The sequence below is a fragment of the Etheostoma spectabile genome, chromosome 17, assembly GCF_008692095.1.
Source record: "Etheostoma spectabile isolate EspeVRDwgs_2016 chromosome 17, UIUC_Espe_1.0, whole genome shotgun sequence".
In the NCBI taxonomy this organism is placed as follows: Eukaryota; Metazoa; Chordata; class Actinopteri; order Perciformes; family Percidae; genus Etheostoma; species Etheostoma spectabile.
The window spans coordinates 9968120-9985730 of NC_045749.1; the positions used below are offsets into that span (position 1 = coordinate 9968120).

The window sequence follows — 17611 nt, forward strand, 5'->3', positions numbered from 1 at the left end:
GTGTGTGTGTGTGTGTGTGTGTGTGTGTGTGCGTTTTACAGAGTTGGCCCCATTATCTAAAAGCAAGCACCTCACTGCTGAACTCCTTAAACTTTCCAGAAGTATTCAGACTCCCTATATTTCTGAGTTATGGACACTCGCGACACAATAATAGCTTGAGGAATAAGACAATTCCCCTCTGTCTCAATCTGCAGAATATTACAGAGAATGACAGTCTAATCAATTCTCCCAGAGGGCTGAATGGGTGTCAGAGTCCTGCAGTTATCAATATTCATCTAACTGACAATGTGAGGGTTGACCTTTAGGAAATGCTAAACACAGCCATCCAAGGTGAGGCATACTCTGCAGAATGGCAGGAAAGGTTGAGGAGATAAGTCCTGAGACAACATATATTATACAGTGAGGGACATACAGTAAATAGCATCCTCTGCAGCAAGTAATCCTATGCCAATCATAGGGGAATGGTTTAGTTCCTCTGTGGTTTGTAGAATTTTACTCATTATAAAGTAAAACATTACTTAACTTTAACTCTCAAGATCTTAATTACTACATTAAGAAATCAACTTTCATTTATAAAGCTGCTTCAAATGTTACTGCACCAGCTGCAGCACAAAATCACAAGGGGAGACTCTGAAATTAGAAATACAAGATGTTAGTTTTAAGCAGAATTGGGGGTGCAACTGAGGGGATAAAAAATTGATTGAAAACGGAGGTGAACAATATGAAAGTGAGAGAGCAATGCCCTGTGGAGTGCAAAATGCCCTAGTTTCCAGCTTTCAAGCAATCCTCTCCCATCTTTAACAGTTAAAAATAGTGTGACACATTATGCTTAGTAAAAGCATTAGTGAAACAGACCTGATGGCAGGTTTCCATTAGTTTGCCTTTTTAAAAATACATTTTCCCTCTCTGCATGACCTACAGGAAGATCCTGGGCATCAACACATATACAGCAGAGCAGCCTGACAAAGAAGAAGAGGTCATCCCGACAGTGACCTCCATAGCCATCCCAAACCCTGAGGGGGACAAGCTGACCTCACTGGATAATGTGGATGTACAGTTGGATTCAAAAGGCAGAGGTATTATTATGTCTTCCTTTAAAGCTACAGGCATTCCTCGAGAACATTCAGATTATTTACATCGTTATTTTCAGATTCTTATGTTGTTTTTTAATTATATCACTTGTCAAAGTCATTATTCAGTCTGTGGTATTACACCTCTGAAAGAGGTCAGTTAATTGCCACTTGAATTTTTTTCAGTGCAACAAAAGGGGTAACGCAAAATTAGCGTCTGTGAGTGTCCCTACCAGTGTAATAAAATGTATCTATTATTTTGGTACTATATGCAATGTTTACAGCGTAGGAGAGAAGCAACGGAGGGTTGTGTGTTTAATATATTTCTCTGAGCAGTATGAACAATGTCAATAGCTCTTAGTATCTCCATCGTTTACACGCAGCTGTTCTAGCTGTAGCTAGTCTGTTACAACTGCATGATGTGAGTTGTCTGCCAGGTAAATCACAACACATAATTACATTTATGTTACAAGGTAGACAATCCTTTCTTTTATCATTGACAAGAGGAAAAGTATCCTACACGTCGTTCTAGCATTATGTACAACCTTGCTATAGTTAGCCAAGCAACTATAAAACTTTAAATATACACAAATAGGCAGAATTACCATTAGAAAAGAAAGTAAGCAACAGCGGCGTCTTTTTTTAAATCCTTGCTCCATATAAGCTCTGTCCATCTTTGAAAAGCCACTCCAATATTAACTTTGCTCTTGTTGCTTTGCTTGTCGCGTTGTCGTTTTAATTATATTTTTAACTTCCTTGGCGACTCCGTTACATGTCCTAGAGAAAATGCGTGATGCTCCAGCTGCAACCGGCTTTCAAATCTGCCGGGAGTCGCTGAGTTATCTTCTCCCACTCCCTGGCATTCGTCACGGTGCCACTGAGTGTAAAAGCGTGAAACGCGGAGGTATGTCCATCTTTTGACTTTTAGATTTAACACATTTTAAAGATGGAGGAGCAACATGGCATGATTCTGAATGGCAGATTCTACGCGTATGAGAATAATTTGATTAGTTGGTGGAAGTTATTACACATGAATGAGCACATATTTGTAAAAGTACAAAGGGGTTTTAGCTAAGAATCAACTCAAGAAGTTTCACAATGGAGCTTTAAAGGGCCAATTCATCTTAATGACAAAAAATCATTCTCTCAATTACCTTAAGTTGTACCTGGTGGTAGTGGCTTTACATGAAGTATCCAACTATTTCATAACTATAAAGTCATTCCTATGAGAAAATGTTCAGAAAAGTTTGAAAATTAAAGCCATAGAGGCATGGTCACATTACACTTCCATCACTTCAATTGATGCCCATATTGTGCATGTGACAAATAAAAGTTTTTCATGTTCCGTTGCAATCTCCTGGCCCCTCTTCTTGAACTTTTCCTTGCAAATTTGCAGAAACAGCGATGCACTGTTTAGAAATACAGTCATTATTCTTGTTAATTAGTACAGAAGATTTGAGTTGGCTATTATTCACGTACAAAACATTTAAGTTAGCTTGTTACTTAGAGAAAGCCTGGGAGACAAGGGGAAAAAAGCCTTTGCTCAGGAGAAACGTAAAGCTTGTAGCATTTTATTTCTGTTCTCTAATATTCAGATTACAACAAATTTGCAGTATACACATGAACATATTTTATTTGAGGTAACATAAAAGTACATAAAATGTTTCTTTGAGTTTTGGCTGTGATTTAATCTGAAGTGTTATGTGTAATATATAGCAGTGTCTTGTAATCCCATGGGATATATCCCAAATGTTTGGCATTACATATAAATAAAAACAAACTACCTAGCAATGTGCAATCAACTTGTTTTGTTCAATTACAGTTTGATGATTGCTCTGAAAATATTCCTTTACCACACCATACTTTTGACACCATATCCTGGTTTAGGGGCCATCTAATACAGAAGGCTAATGTGACCATGCCTCAACCACAAGATTGTTTCTGGAAAGACTTGTTGCTGTTGAATTTTTAAAAACACAAAACATTTAATTCATTCCCTTTGTGTTTGAGTTGTGGCAGGAATCACAGAGACAGATATCCCACAACTTAAGTACATAAGGCCCAAATTATTAAACTAAGTCATTTTATAATAATTGTTATATATCAGGGTTGAGTAAGAACATGTTTTTTGTAAATGGTGAGAACTAACCCTTCAGTAAATAAAGTTGTCATGAAGATTGTGAAAGTATATCAAAAACTGCACTGGCAAACTGCAACAGTGGTCACAAGTTGAAGCTCGCTGATGGGAAAGAGATACTTGATATTCACTTATTGTTTAGTGCTGATGCTATTCTCCCTCCCTCTGTATTATCATACAGGAGTTGCCAAAATAGTTATGATTATGTGCGGTATATTTATGGATTTGCCAACTTGAGTTTGTCACAGCTAGGTAATAGTATTCACAGGTAAGTGAAGCACAAACAAGTGTGAGCTAAAGTGATGAGAATGTCTAGGTGAATTATTTGACCCAATAAAATAATTAGTGCATCAGGAAAGTAGCGGCGTGGTGAAAGCAATTTCATCAAGAAATATCTATGAGGTTCCAGTTGATTTACTTCTACCCGTAGCTAAACAATCGACCCGTCCAAGATAAATGTGTTTGCCTGCAAAAATACCCCCGTATGCAAATGGGTACATAAAATTCCTCCTCTGTCGCTTTCCTTTCTTCTCCCTTGTCAGGCTACCTGCCATCTCACACAGACATCAAGCTCTCTGATGAAGCGCCCCATGTGTTTTAATGTTGAGAGTCTATGACCAACTCGAAAGCAATACATCTTCTTTGGCAGTTACTTCCAGCAAGCTATGAAACCACAGTCACAATGAATGGTCTCAAGTGTTTTGCTACCCATGCATGGATGGACCAGTTTACACTGTGCTGCCTAATCCCTCTGAGGAGACTGTACAGATTTATATTTGCTTCTTGAAAAGGGACACTTTTTGACTGAAAATACTTGTATTTTTGCAAGGACATTGATCTTTTTATGTAAATAATGTACATCCATAATGGAAGAAGTAAAAGTTATTTGTCTCATCTGGTTACAGCTGCATCTGCTCAAATATGAAAATATCAAACAGCGGGACAGAAGTGCTGTATAATGATATCTCAAAATATGCTCCTATTTTGGTTCTCTGGGTCTGTGTTTGTGAAGTTTACTTTGTTTAACTGTGGAAATAGCTTATCTGGGTAAGACAGTGAGGGAAGCAGATTCATTAAGCTCTGTACAATCCGGAAATCTTATCACCAGATTCTCATCAAATGAAAGCTTGCAATATCCAGGAGATGAACGAGGGCTCCTAGGCCCAGATCTGTGTATTCCATCAAGCCTGTCTCTTCGCCGCTCAAAATGTTATATACTGTATGTCATAACAAAAAAAGGACAGAAGATGGAGAAGTGGATATACTAGATAGGTGTATACAGTAGATGAGAAACTGAGCAATCCTTCTTGTTCAGGAGACTCAAATAAGTCATGTTAGTGCCACTGGAATGAATGATACATGTTATACCTACTTACTTTACAACTAGGTTACACACTGTCTCATGTAAATCATTCATATAGATTATTATTGTAATGTCAATGTTATGTTTTCATTTTAAAGTAAATTTGCCTGTTAAACAAGGCAATGGCTTTTAAACATATGTTTTATTTTTTGCCTTGTTGCCCAGGGCATTTCTTGTACATTGTGGTTTCTATAAAGAAAACTAAATGTAAATGTTTTGAATAATTCCTGTCAACAAAGAAGCAGTACAACAGCAAACACTAAAAAGTGCTACATATGTATTTCATTTCATAAATGAATGAAAGATATATTAGTTTGAGATTGATTAGCTATTTGTTTGTGTTTGAGATTCACCACCATAAAGTTAAAAGACTTGTGTTCCTTGACTCAGTTACAAAACATTTCACATGTTTTTGTGGTTTTTCTTTAAAACTGATCTCACTGTGAAGGTTGCGGTGCCTTTTCACAGGTATGACAACACTGAAACCCCTAGGTTTGAATGGAAACTCATTTTACACCTTTTTCTTAATTCTGGACTGTTTACCTCGGTGATACCAGCATCTCCACATGGCATTTTCTCAGTTTACAGTAACACAGAGGAGCCTGCAGTCTGTTCTCAGTTTGCCCCCAAGGATGCAGCAGACAAAAGGCTGCAGATTTGTTCATCTCCTTTGCTGCGAGGGACACAGAGATAGAGAAGACGTATCACCTGTCAACAAGGCTCAGCCTACGCACAGAGCTTTGGTCAGCTGCTGTCTCTTTGGGATAAGTACTGAAGTTCTTCTTCATCAAACTTTTCTTTTTAAGTGTTGTCAGCATCATATGTCAGTAAGACAAATTGACTGGAGGCTTCTCCATACTTCTTCCTTCCAATCCTGCCATTGAGCCTGAAGCATAAATGAACTCATAGGCCTACTTATCATCAGGCGAACACTGTCTCCACACTGATCGTCAGAAGAGTTTTATTTCGTGATTGTTAATTATTTAACAAAACTCTTGTCAAGTCCAAATAATCAACCTGTGAATACAATTGTGAACAAAATTGCATGATTTCTTTTTTTTTTTACCTGTTCCAAGATATTAAAAATGTCTTAATTAGTAAAAAGTGAAATGTTAGAAATGTGAACTGCAGGATATTCTGTTTCTCAGATGCTATAGAAGACCCATTCATTACAAGTGATTGATTATGCAGTGGTTTGATACTGTGTTTTTCATTTGATCTTGTAGGGGAAACCATGGTTGCAGAATAAAGCAGAAACACAACATTGATGCAGCGTGGCTGGTTGTTGAACTCACTTCCCAAAAGACAGCTTATTTCTGCTGTCTTCGGTCTGATAAAATCCATGTAGTTAACTGCTGCATAAAGTTGTGTTTGACCTTTAATTTAGTCAATCAAAAGAACAAATTTCAATAAAGGTGAATCAAATTGGTACTTTTGATCGATGGGCACTATCACTTCACCAAATTTGTGGCTTTTGCTTCTTTGTCTCGCTCAAAGTTTCAGTGCATCCATTTGCAATGGGGCTGAGCGGGAGGACAATGAAGAGCACCAAGTAGCCTGGAGAGATTATAATGGGCTAGTTCCTTGGCTTTCCCACTGTGAACAAATTAATTATCCCCTCTCCAGGAAATCGACACACACACACACACACACACACACACACACACACACACACACACACACACACACACACACACACACACACACACACACACACACACACACACACACACACACCCGCACAAACTAGAAAGATTTTCCCAGACTGAGTAACACCTTGAATTAAAAATGTCCCTCAACAATAACCCACAGCAATATTGTGTTAGCCACAGTGTGAAATTGATGAGTTTGTTTCCTTTCATTGAGTGCTACATTACAGTGTCTGGCTGCAGCGAATCATCCATTAGTGATTGTCACCGTTCAATTTGATTGTGCACCACCGAACATCCCAGGGCAGTTAGAGAAAGGCCTTGGTGTTAATTCAGACTGAGAGCCGGAGCGAGAATAAGACTCTCAGGGCGTTGATGGCTGTTGGGAGTGATGAAGATTGGTGTGTGATATGAAAGCTGTTGTGGTAGCAAACAAAATGCAAAACAGAAACAAGGGCCTTGTGGCTGCAGCTTTGTGAAGAATCATTTCAGCCACACAGTTTTGTCCTCCAACCTTGCTCTGGCATTTTAATGTAAAGGCTTGTTTTTTTTTCAAAATCTGAGGATGATAAGCAATTTAGTGCCAGTAGTTCTTTTATAAAATGTTTATCATTTGACTACAGCCTCAGTAATTGTTCCCATTAAATAAAAAACAACTGTAACTGCCAACTTGAGTGATAGATTGATAGAGGTGGAATGAAGCTCAGTCAAAGTGTCAGATGGGAATCTTCACATGGGTGTTATCACACTTCTGCCCATTAAAGCTGACTTCAGAGCCTCTGAGGGATCATTAAAACTGTACTGCTGAGACTGATACACTGGCTGCTACAATGCACCTGAGTTTTAGATAACACTGGGACAATGTTGTAAAAATGCTTCATGGATCTCTTTGTTCACAGGTTTATGTCATGCCAACACAGACATTTCTCATTCACTGAGAGTCTGTCTTGGGATCCTTTTAAAGAGTTTAAGCTATAGTACTGTAGCGCTTCCATTAAAACACAAACTATATAATAGAAAAACATAATTTCATATAAAAATACATTTATTTTGAACAATTTTAAAATGGCAATTTGTTCACAGTAAGAAACATGATTCAAAACAAGACAATTTATATATTATAGCCAAAAATGAACAATATTATAGATCATGCACAAGTTTTGGCAATTGCACAACTAGACTATTAGACAAGGTGTTTAATAATTTGTTTAATGTGAAAACTTTAAAACCAACCATTATATATTTACAGTACTTGCTCACCCTAAATGTATATCTTTTATCACAGATAATTAGGGCATGCTACTGTAAAAAATCAAATAAAAAAGAGGACATACAGCTTTTGAGACGGAAGATCAAAGAAACATACTACTTACTGTTCAGTGAGTTGGCTAAAGTAGAATGGCACTACTGTATAGATTTACATTCCATCTCCTATGTACAAGTTTACAGTATTTCCACCGCTAAGGCCAGGCTTTCATGTCCATACATCACATTTTTGTAGGGTACCATCATCTGAGAAACAGTCATTGAAAGCACCATGTTATCTTACAGAGCAAAACCAACTACAGATGCCTTTCTAATAATCATTCAACAGTCAGTTTTCCTTTTTTATATCAATATTCATTAGTGTATACTCACAACTCAAAGACCTCTAGTTATTGGGCGGTAAATGTTAATGTTTATCGAGGGCTCTAAGTGGTTTATTTAAAGAAGTAAAATTATGACTAAATGCTCTATTATTTATATTTCTGTGGTATGGAGGCAAAGCAAGATGTGTTCCGCCTTAAACAGACAAGTATTTTGTTGTTTGGGTTGTATCATCTATTCTCGATTTAAAGGAAGAAAGAAGTATAGAAACAAAATTAAAAGGTTACACTTGACGAATTGTATAGCCTACTGGCCTAAATGTCCTAACGTAGTAGATCAAGCCTTTACGCATATACAGTAAAGCTTATACATTATTTATCTGCTGACCCATTCAATTAATGGTGCTTTTCTCATTTAACATTTTCACATGGCATATGAGGTATATTATGTCAACAACACAGTCTGTTTTTCCCATCCCGACATGATCCTAGAAAAATGATATGTCAAAGGCAGTAAAGCATTCATCAACAGTACACAATGGCAGCTGAATAGTCATAAAATACTAATAGCAATACATCCATTGTATTGATGTAGAGAAAGGGAATATTGATGACAATTGGATATGTTGTGCTGGGTAACAGTATCAACCAATTTTATCAATTCACTGCCCTCAACCTAGAGGCCTCAGAGTCTGGCTCGGTGGATTGATCTTCATTAGGTATTATACAGTAGATACTCTATCCATGTTAAAAACATTACTTTGAATGATCGCAGATATCAGTGTGAAATTAATTTGAAAAAAAGAAAACAAATAAACCAACAAAGTGAACAATTTCAGCACAATTGTAACACAGCAACTTACTCAGTAACAGAGTCTTACACATTAGTACAGTTTGGGAATTCCCTTGTAACAATTCTCTCCATATTTCTTCCAATTCCTCCTGAAAACATGCAAACAAATAATAAAAAAAAATTGACTAAATACAGGGACAGTCAACTGCTTTGCTATCACATGCACATCACAAGTTGCTTGTTTTGATGATATGATAATGAAAGAGACTCTTTGCAAACACAACTTCTATGGTAACTCTGCTTTATCTAAATTACATTGATTTGGGGCTGTAGGAATAACTGACCAACCACATAACTCAAAGTTCAATCTTGCTTTCTATGTCATCCTTTTTTCCTGAAAATCAAATGAGTTGTACAATCTTTTGCATTTAATTATTAGCCATGCATATTGGTTTAAAAAAAAAAAACTGTTGTTTCAAAGGACCATGGCCTCAAGGGCTGATAAGATAGGATCGCTGTGCCAAGTGGGGTCATTTAGAATGCGCAGACACTGGTTTATTCAAAGTTGGCCCTTTTATCTCTGTACTGTACAGAGAACTGTGGCTATGTAAATAACACTTTTTCTTATATCATTTTTTTGTGTCTCTTCAAATGGGAAATACTGACTCAGTTGCCCCATAGACCTGTTCTGACAACCTCCTACCTTGCCCTGAATGTATTTTAAGCTTAACCTTCCTGTTGTCCTCGGGTCAAATTTGACCCATTTTCAAAAAGCTTCTATATCAGAAATTGGGGGTTTTCTTTCAACCAAATCGTCAAAAGAAATAATAACTTAGATGGTTCCCTACAACGCTCTTCACAAGTAAAATAAATGATCAGTTTACTACTTTCATTGTTATTCTTTTTTTACAAAATATTGGGAAAAAAGGAACAAAAGTGTCAAAAAAAGCTTCAAAAACACCAGGAAAGCAACAAAGGTGTTGTAAAAAAACGACCAAAATGCTGAATAAAAACTATTTATATTTTAAAACTCTGGTTGACAGGAAGACAACACAAGGGTTAAAAAGACCTTGTGTCAACTGAACTGCAAAGTGCTACTTAATATGAAACATGAGCCATGTGAGCTTCAGGTTAACCATTCAGAACCAATTTGTATTAACATCAATCATTACGTTACTTTTTTTTTCTAAGTATGTCAAATTCTGTTTTAAATGTTCAAATCATGTTTAACCTTTATAAAATGTGATCATAATTCTTGCTGCACTGAGAATCAGTGACAATTCTTCTTCTTCTTATAGCCATTCATACTAAAATGAAAACGCATAAAATCACTGAACCCAGACATTTATTAAATTAAAACTGGTAAATGTGTTCCTCCGGTAGGGAACATGTTTCCACTAGTTAGAGCAAGATCTACAGCCAATAAATAATTTGGTACTATTTCAGAAGAATGTAACAGCAAAGTAATGTAATAGTGAATAATAAAGGCATTATTCCAAAAAAAAGAGGAATGATTACTGGACAGCAGCTTGCACTAGCAGATAGATCTTATCATGTTCTTTGCTACATGGATACAACATGCTTGTATCCCTGCCAAAATTAAACTGGATAAGAATCAAAGAAAGCTTCAGAGCATTAAAGGAAACTTTGAATTGTTGTACATTCATTTAATCTAGTGAGCACCAAATCAAAAGGTCCCATGCTGCTGTGCCCTTCGTAAATAAACACTTTAGAAAGCAACCAAAAATAAGTTAATTTGTTTCAGATCAGCGAAGACTTTGAAAGGTAGAAACAGCTAAGAAATGAGCAATGGCCAAAGTGCTGAGTGACCAGAAAACAGCCTGCAGCACAAATGTCTTTGTCCGGAGCACTGCAATGAAACTTTTGTCAAATAATTCCCAGTGTCTGCAGGGACTGACGAGTTCTGATCTAAAAGCCATCATGGTGGATGTCAGCCATAGCAATGAAAAAGTTAACTTGCTATGGGGATATCTGGTTACTGCTTGTGGCATGCAATTTGTAAAAGTATGACATATTGCATTGATAAACACGTTCTATCACCTTTTACAGATGTGCTGCACTTCAATGTATAGTCATATAAATAAAACTGTCTATCTAAAACAATATTTTTTTTTTCTCAAAACCAAAATACAGGTCCAATTTATTCAAAACATATGTTCAGTAATGTGTTTTAGGGCAATGCAATGCTAATCAGTATCAGTATCTTACAGTCATCCTTTAAATCCTGTGAGTGTCTGAGCAGGACACAGATATTAATATTCTGTATTTAATGCGGTCTTGGTATACAATATTACATCACAGCTGTCATTTACTGCAATTGTCCATTTTCTGAAAAACATTGACTTGTATATTTTTTAGTAACTAAGTACATTTAATCAAACCCAATTCAGAGTTACATGTACTTTACTTGAGTATTTTGAATTTCAAAGGGTACTTTGTTGTTTATTTGTACTTGTTACTCCACTACATTTATTGATACCTGTTGAACCCTTTGTGGCTGCATAATGAGTTTTTTTACCTTTATACTGTAACTACATTTTCTAGAAAATACCTACACACTTTTACTTTAAGAGATATTTTGCTGATTTAAATCCAGCTCTGTGTCATAATTGTGTTGCCGGTGTGTGTAGTTTAACGGTATTTGGCTTCCCTCCATGGCGCCAGAGCTTGAGTAGTGGAGATCTGCCGAGACACAAAATGACACAGACCTCCACTGGGCGTTCCGTGCACTGGCGCCATGGAGGAAAGCCACACACTGTTCATCTTAACTCACTGCCAACACAAATATGACACAGAGCTGGTTTAAAATCAGCTAAGTATCCCTTACTGTACGTTTTTTTTTTATTTAATGCAGGAGTTTTAAAGGGAAATGAAAATTTTGGTATTGCTACTTTTACTAAATTAAAAGATCTTCATACATCTTCCACCTCTGCTTAAAATACTGTATATTCACAGAATCAGTGTTAATGGTGGTAAGTTGTAAATGTGTTGTTTACGTACCTCTGCTTCTAGCCTCCAGCTCCTTTTCCATGAGTTCTTTTGGAGAGGGAAACTCACTGAGCTTGACCTTGGACATGTTGTCGTTCTGACCAACTGTACTGATCACCTCCGGTTCCTTCTCATGACTGTCCTCCGTCTCAACATGGATCCAAGGGATTTTCCTTATGACAGGGACATAGCGGAGCAGCTGTGTAAGGTTTTCATCAATAACAAAGATACATTGTTTGTGATTTACAGGTGAATTCAATACAATTTACTTTCTTATCTAAGTGAACACACCTTTTGAACTTGTAGATGAAGAATGCCGCTATACCAACAAACACCACGGTGAGCAGCATCAGCATGGCTGACCCACTGTGGATGGAGTTTGAATCCACAAGTGGTGCTGTAAAACACAATAAATGAGCGTCACATTTTGACCAAGATAAATGCTTTCTTTTTCTCCCAAATCCATGTCTAATTTCAAAGCGATTACTTCCATCACCCCATGTCATGCAACAACTGCAGGTATAGTTTGAAGAGCTGCTCTCTGCATATCATCCCCTCAGGGTATTAAAAGGAACCTTTAGGAGGTCTACTAGCTCTCCCTGGGGTCTGTCATGCAGGTAGCTTATGCATAGTCATGGCTTTTTAAATGCTGAGATGCAATATTCAAAGTATTTCCACCACCTCCCATCTTTCTCTCCTTCAGAGAGAAGTCTATGAAGTGTATGACCTTTCTGGATCATTTTAAAGGCAACTCTGACCTTTGTATGCAGACACAAATTAAGACAGATACGTTGGTGGATGAAAAGGGTAAAGGCACACAGGGTTGATCGACAAGTTTTTGCGTTATGCTAATGACCAGGTGACACTGCCAATTTCCACAGTGCATACCAAATGCCTTCTTTGTCAATCATGTCATTGATTGGCTGACTTCAAAAGAAAACTACTGTCTCACAGCAAAACCGATTCACTGTGAAATATATTTAAATCCTGTAATATACAGTATCATATGAATCTCACAGGGAACAATTTTGTCTTTTTCTTATTTTTTTCAGAGTTTGGGTAGAACTCAATGTCACATCATCTAAAGAAAGACGTGGCAAAACAAATACACTGTAGACATACCATACTAAACAGGCATGAATCTACTTGAACACTTTTTTATGTACCTGCTGAAGGTTTTTAAATGCAACAATTATATTGGTCCAAGTGTGCAGAAATTATATGCTAAGATTCCAAACAAACTTACCCAAAGTTTGCTGAGTCATGTACACAATAATACGAATATCTGCTTTCAGCTCAAACTGAATCAGGCCTTGGTTCAGTGCAGTGACAAAAATATCCGATATCTGTTTGAGGTATTTAACAAAAGCACAAAACACGAAAAGAAAATAATAATATGCAACAATAAAAATATCATAATGTTCAAATCATCTTACGAACTGGCAATTCATAACTAACACATTCTTAAAAGAATAATTTGAGAAATATGTTTTTTTAGACGATAATATTAACACCACTCACGTCTATACGGTTGAGTATGGAGTTTAAGCTGGGAGGCAATTAGATTAATTTAGCATATTGACTATTAGCAGGGGGAAACAGCTAGCCTAGCTCTCTCCTGGCACTCCATAGTTAAAAAAAATGACCTACAGACACCCTGAAATTTGACTAAGTTCACATGATAATGGTATGTATTTCTGATCTTACCGTCTCTAGAGCCTCCTCACTCCCTCTTTTGTGCTCACTTGATGTTTTCTCATCAGGCAGGATAAAGAGCTCTGCTGTAGATGGAAGTCCAGGATACAAAGACACCAGCAGCTGATCTTCAGCAACCCCAGAAACCTTAACAACACAACAGGCAGGTATAAAGTTTGAACTGATACTTCTAAACTTAGAGCATTAAAGTCACAATTGTCAAACCAATAACATTTTCACATCAGCTTCAATTCAAATTGACTCTAGATAACCGTGTAAGGTTGCTGTCGTCAAAGATCAACTCTCCACACAGGTATAAAATTGTAATAACCCTGAAAGCCACTGGTGGGAGATGTTGGCACCAGGAAAGACCTCAGAGTAATATGGACTTGATGTACCTGTGACAGAACTGTCCGCACCACCCGCCCTATGTCCTCCCTCCACTCTGGGATGTCAGGATTGTGCTCATCAAGAGCTGGCGAGAACGACAACAGCAGCGATCTGAAGAACTCTGGGAAAAAAGGCAAAGTGATGTCTTTTAGAATATGAATGTTACTTCTGGTTTTGTTTTTGATTAATCTGATGTGCAGTTTTGTCTTTTCTCATTTGGCAACATACGCCTTGAAGTTAATTGCTTCTCAAAATCTCGTGTTCGCCTACTGTGACATTTTATTCATTAGATAACCACATTGACATAAATGTGGCGCTGTTCGCAGCGTGGACCAAGAAGCATCATACTTTCCCCAAGATCGCATATTGCATATTCATGTAACGTGCATCGTACCAATTAAAGTGCTTTGAACTCTACCCCACTCACCTTTAATAGTTATAACTTTTGAATCCTGCATTATAGTGCTCCCAGAAGCAACTTGGACCGTGACCTTGTTTTTTCCTTCTCTCTGAAATGTGTATGAGATGCTTCCCTCCAAGGTTATAATGGGCTGGATTTCAAAAAGGAAAAAAAAACAAAGAATTTCACAGAAAATCCTGCATACTCTCAGACAAATATAGAATACGACGTACATGCAGCCCTTGACAATCTGTATAATGAGGGGTTGCTGCAGTGAACACAATCAACATGATAAATAAATATGACCAGCCATCCTAGCTGGATCCTCCAGAAAGACAGCGCAGTAACGTGCAGGAACATTTTAAATGATTTGTGTGAAAGCTCTGTAGATTTACACTTTGTAAACAACAACGGGAGGGCATTAACAGAGAATGGAAAAGACTGCAGTGAACAGGACAAAAAAAAGTGTGTGTGGAACAATAACGGGAGTGGGAGGAGAAGCTTCTTACCTCGGAGCTGTTGTCAAACCACCAGAAAAAGGCCAATGTTCTGGTGTGACTCGGCCAAACCACCACAGTCAGATTAACCTTCTTCCCCCTGATGGCTACAATAGGAGCGGAGAGATATACACGCTCCACTGGACCTGAGGCAGCAACACATACATCACCACACATACATGCATTACATGTGTGCAAACAAATAAATGCAAGCATACGCAAAAAAAAACACAAATTCATAAAACACTGAGTATTACTGCAATCACAGCTGATGTACATGTAGCTCCAGGAGTGTTTTTCCATTTTCCAAGGCTAAGATGCATAAAAGTAATACAGCCATGACTGAAATGAAATTCAGCCAAGTGGGAACGTGACTATCCATGAAAGAGGAGAGATTCATGCTATATGCACTGCCGCGGGAATGAGTAATGATGTTTCTTATTCACATACTGGTGATGTGTAAGAACAGTGTGTTGCTGTCAGATCCCTGGTTGTTTTCAGCAGTAGCTGTCACTCGGTAAATCCCAGTCGTTCTGTAGATGTGGCTGATGCCATCATCCGTCCTGCTCAAGTTAGAGTATGTGATCTTGATGCCGTCCCCAAAGTCTAGCTGGATGCTGGTCCTCAGCGAGTCTCCCTGTGGACAGACGGTAAGACATGGCATCTGTCACTGCGGCTTAGGTCAGGATACTTCAATTAGACCGTGTACAAGTAAAGTAAGCACAGTCCACTACTAAGTGCTTTGGCTGAGATGACCTATAAGCCGTGTCACAAACTCTCGGCAGGTGAATATGAATGGAAGGAGACAGAAACTCAACTGAGAAAAGAAGACTAAAGTAAAAGGAGAGCTACAGAAGGTGCATGGATAGCTCAGTTGGTAGAGCGGGCACCCATATATAGAGATTTACTCCTTGACGCAGCAAGGTTTGACTTTGACCTGCAGCCCTTTGCTGCATGTAATTCCCATCTATCTTCCCTTTCATGTATTCAGCTTTCCTATAAAAAACAAAGGCCAAAAATAATCTTAAAAAAATTAAATTAAAGGAGAGGTACAGACGTCATGAAAGTTTACCAAGGATTAGTTTATCATATGGTGCACATCCTTCCAACTGATAACATCATTAAAAAAACACATATTACCATAATTAAAGAGTATTTCACCTACACTACTAAAAACAATAGAACAGGTTTTCTACTTGTGGCATCCAGCCGTCTAGTTTAATTTGTGGTGCTCACAATATTTTTTTAAAGATTATTTTCTTGGGGGGGGGGGGGGGGGGGGGGGGCCTCAGCCTACATGGGACACACGCTCTTTCTGGACGAGCTAGAGGTTGCCCCTGCTCACAATATTTAAAGAATCATCAACAACAGTATTTATTCAGCAATAAAAATAATTATACTGTTTGTACTTTTTATTTTGTTGCAAATAAAACTGGATTCACCCCATAGTGTTAGGCTGGAGGCAGAAATCTCAACGATATCTCAAAACCTGGGTAAATAAAAACAAAATTGTTTTCACGGCTACACTACAGGGAAGTGGGAAAGATGGTTTAAGCCATGTTGGTGGCTCTAGACTGAAATATCTAAATAACTATTAGACAGATTTACATGAAATTTGATGGACACCTTCATGGTACCCAGTGGGTGTATCCTGACATTGGTGATCCCCTGACTTTTCCTCTTGCACCAACATGAGGTTGGCATTTTTTGCTTTTTTAGTTTGTGTAAAATATCTTGAAAATATGAAAGACTGATTGCCATGCAATTTGTACACACCTTCATGCCCCTCTAATAATGGTGATCATCTGACTTTACATTTAGTATCATCATCCGGTCAAAATCTTAATTTGTCTAATAGCAGAATAAGTAGGATTTGTGAACACAACATTCAAAGTTGGCCCCTCCTTCCCTGCAACGAAACTAGCCAGCGAGCTATATTTTGTCTAGCTTTATGGGCGTAGTATTTGTTTCCAGACAGGAGAATTTAGCGGAGCTTTCCAAGCTTCCGACTTAGACAACACTGATTACAGTATCAGCCAGGGCAGAACAGAGCCCCGAGGGAGAAGTGGCAGAGGAGTGACAGCTGGATGCAGAGTGAGGGGCAGCGAAACACTCAGAAAGGTCCTGAACACAGCAAAATGACAAGAAAAGACAAAATACAGGCAGAGGGCAGGGTCTCTGCAGATACAGAAACTGGCCGCCTTACACTCTAGTGGGTCAGAAGTGATGATAGAGAGGGATTGGACTCACATCGTCAAGGTAGACCATGAAAGTAACGTTGCTTCCAACAGTGGCGCTGAGCTCCCCTTGATTGGTGGACAGCCGGAGGCCTCGGGGTGGTCTCGGACGACACAATTGCCTCTTGGGTGAGTACACGTTCCTCCCTTCCTCTTTACAGTTGTTGGACAAAACCTTTCGATACCTTTAAAGCATGAAGTAAAAAAAAAGTGTTTTGTCATGATCCCATAAATAATCGCAAAAAAATTGATTCACATTCATGAATTGATTCAAGCTCTACCAATTCAAAATCGATTCATATTGAGAATTGTTTTTGAAAAAAAAAAATCGATTTTGAATCAAATCTTGAGCATTTTCTGAATCGAGCACCCCTACTATTTGGTAATTTCCATAGTATATAACTTTGCATAAATCTATGTACTTCAGTGAATGGAGACTTGTTGCAGTGGATATCAATCATACAGGAACTTATAACGCTACTGGTTAATAAATATCACAAAAGAGAAAGCAAAATGTTTTAACAAATATTTAATATTTTTTGTTTTGTTTTTTGTTTTTATGTTTCTGGAACTGTTTCACTAGCATCCAGAATTTAAAAAAATTCCAGTTCTGAGCAGCTCCTCGGTTTCAATTCGGAAATTTGTTGTGGGACAAAAGTGTCAATCAACAGCACACAGATTTACAGTAGTATGCATACTGGCCTCTTTGAGTATACTCAATTGTGTCACTTTTTGAGTGTGAACACGTTGCATACTCAAAACTGGCTCAGCATTATCATGTATTA

The 17611-nt window shown here is 37.9% G+C and overlaps 2 protein-coding genes across 3 annotated transcripts in view; one reads left to right on the top strand and one right to left on the bottom strand.

Annotated features, from left to right (window-relative positions):
* The window catches only part of LOC116705335 (VPS10 domain-containing receptor SorCS1), a 47777-nt gene extending 41939 nt beyond the window's left edge, over positions 1-5838 (top strand). The window contains exons 26-27 of the mRNA XM_032541428.1: positions 922-1076; positions 3750-5838. Of these exons, the coding sequence (XP_032397319.1) occupies positions 922-1076; positions 3750-3808 (214 nt within the window). The 3' untranslated portion in view covers positions 3809-5838. The remainder of the gene's footprint in view (positions 1-921; positions 1077-3749) is intronic.
* A 1436-nt stretch (positions 5839-7274) lies between these two features.
* Positions 7275-17611, bottom strand: part of sorcs3b (sortilin related VPS10 domain containing receptor 3b) — a 40976-nt gene continuing 30639 nt past the window's right edge. Inside the window, exons 18-27 of one of the 2 annotated variants that reach the window (XM_032541642.1) lie at positions 16840-17011; positions 15040-15226; positions 14602-14735; positions 14120-14243; positions 13701-13813; positions 13315-13449; positions 12854-12953; positions 11899-12004; positions 11620-11780; positions 7275-7731 (exon numbers count right to left, since the gene is read on the bottom strand). In XM_032541642.1, the coding sequence (XP_032397533.1) occupies positions 7694-7731; positions 11620-11780; positions 11899-12004; positions 12854-12953; positions 13315-13449; positions 13701-13813; positions 14120-14243; positions 14602-14735; positions 15040-15226; positions 16840-17011 (1270 nt within the window). In that variant the 3' untranslated portion in view covers positions 7275-7693. Of the gene's footprint in view, positions 7732-8233; positions 8748-11619; positions 11781-11898; positions 12005-12853; positions 12954-13314; positions 13450-13700; positions 13814-14119; positions 14244-14601; positions 14736-15039; positions 15227-16839; positions 17012-17611 lie in introns of those variants that run through there. The other variant, XM_032541641.1, reaches the window with a different exon arrangement.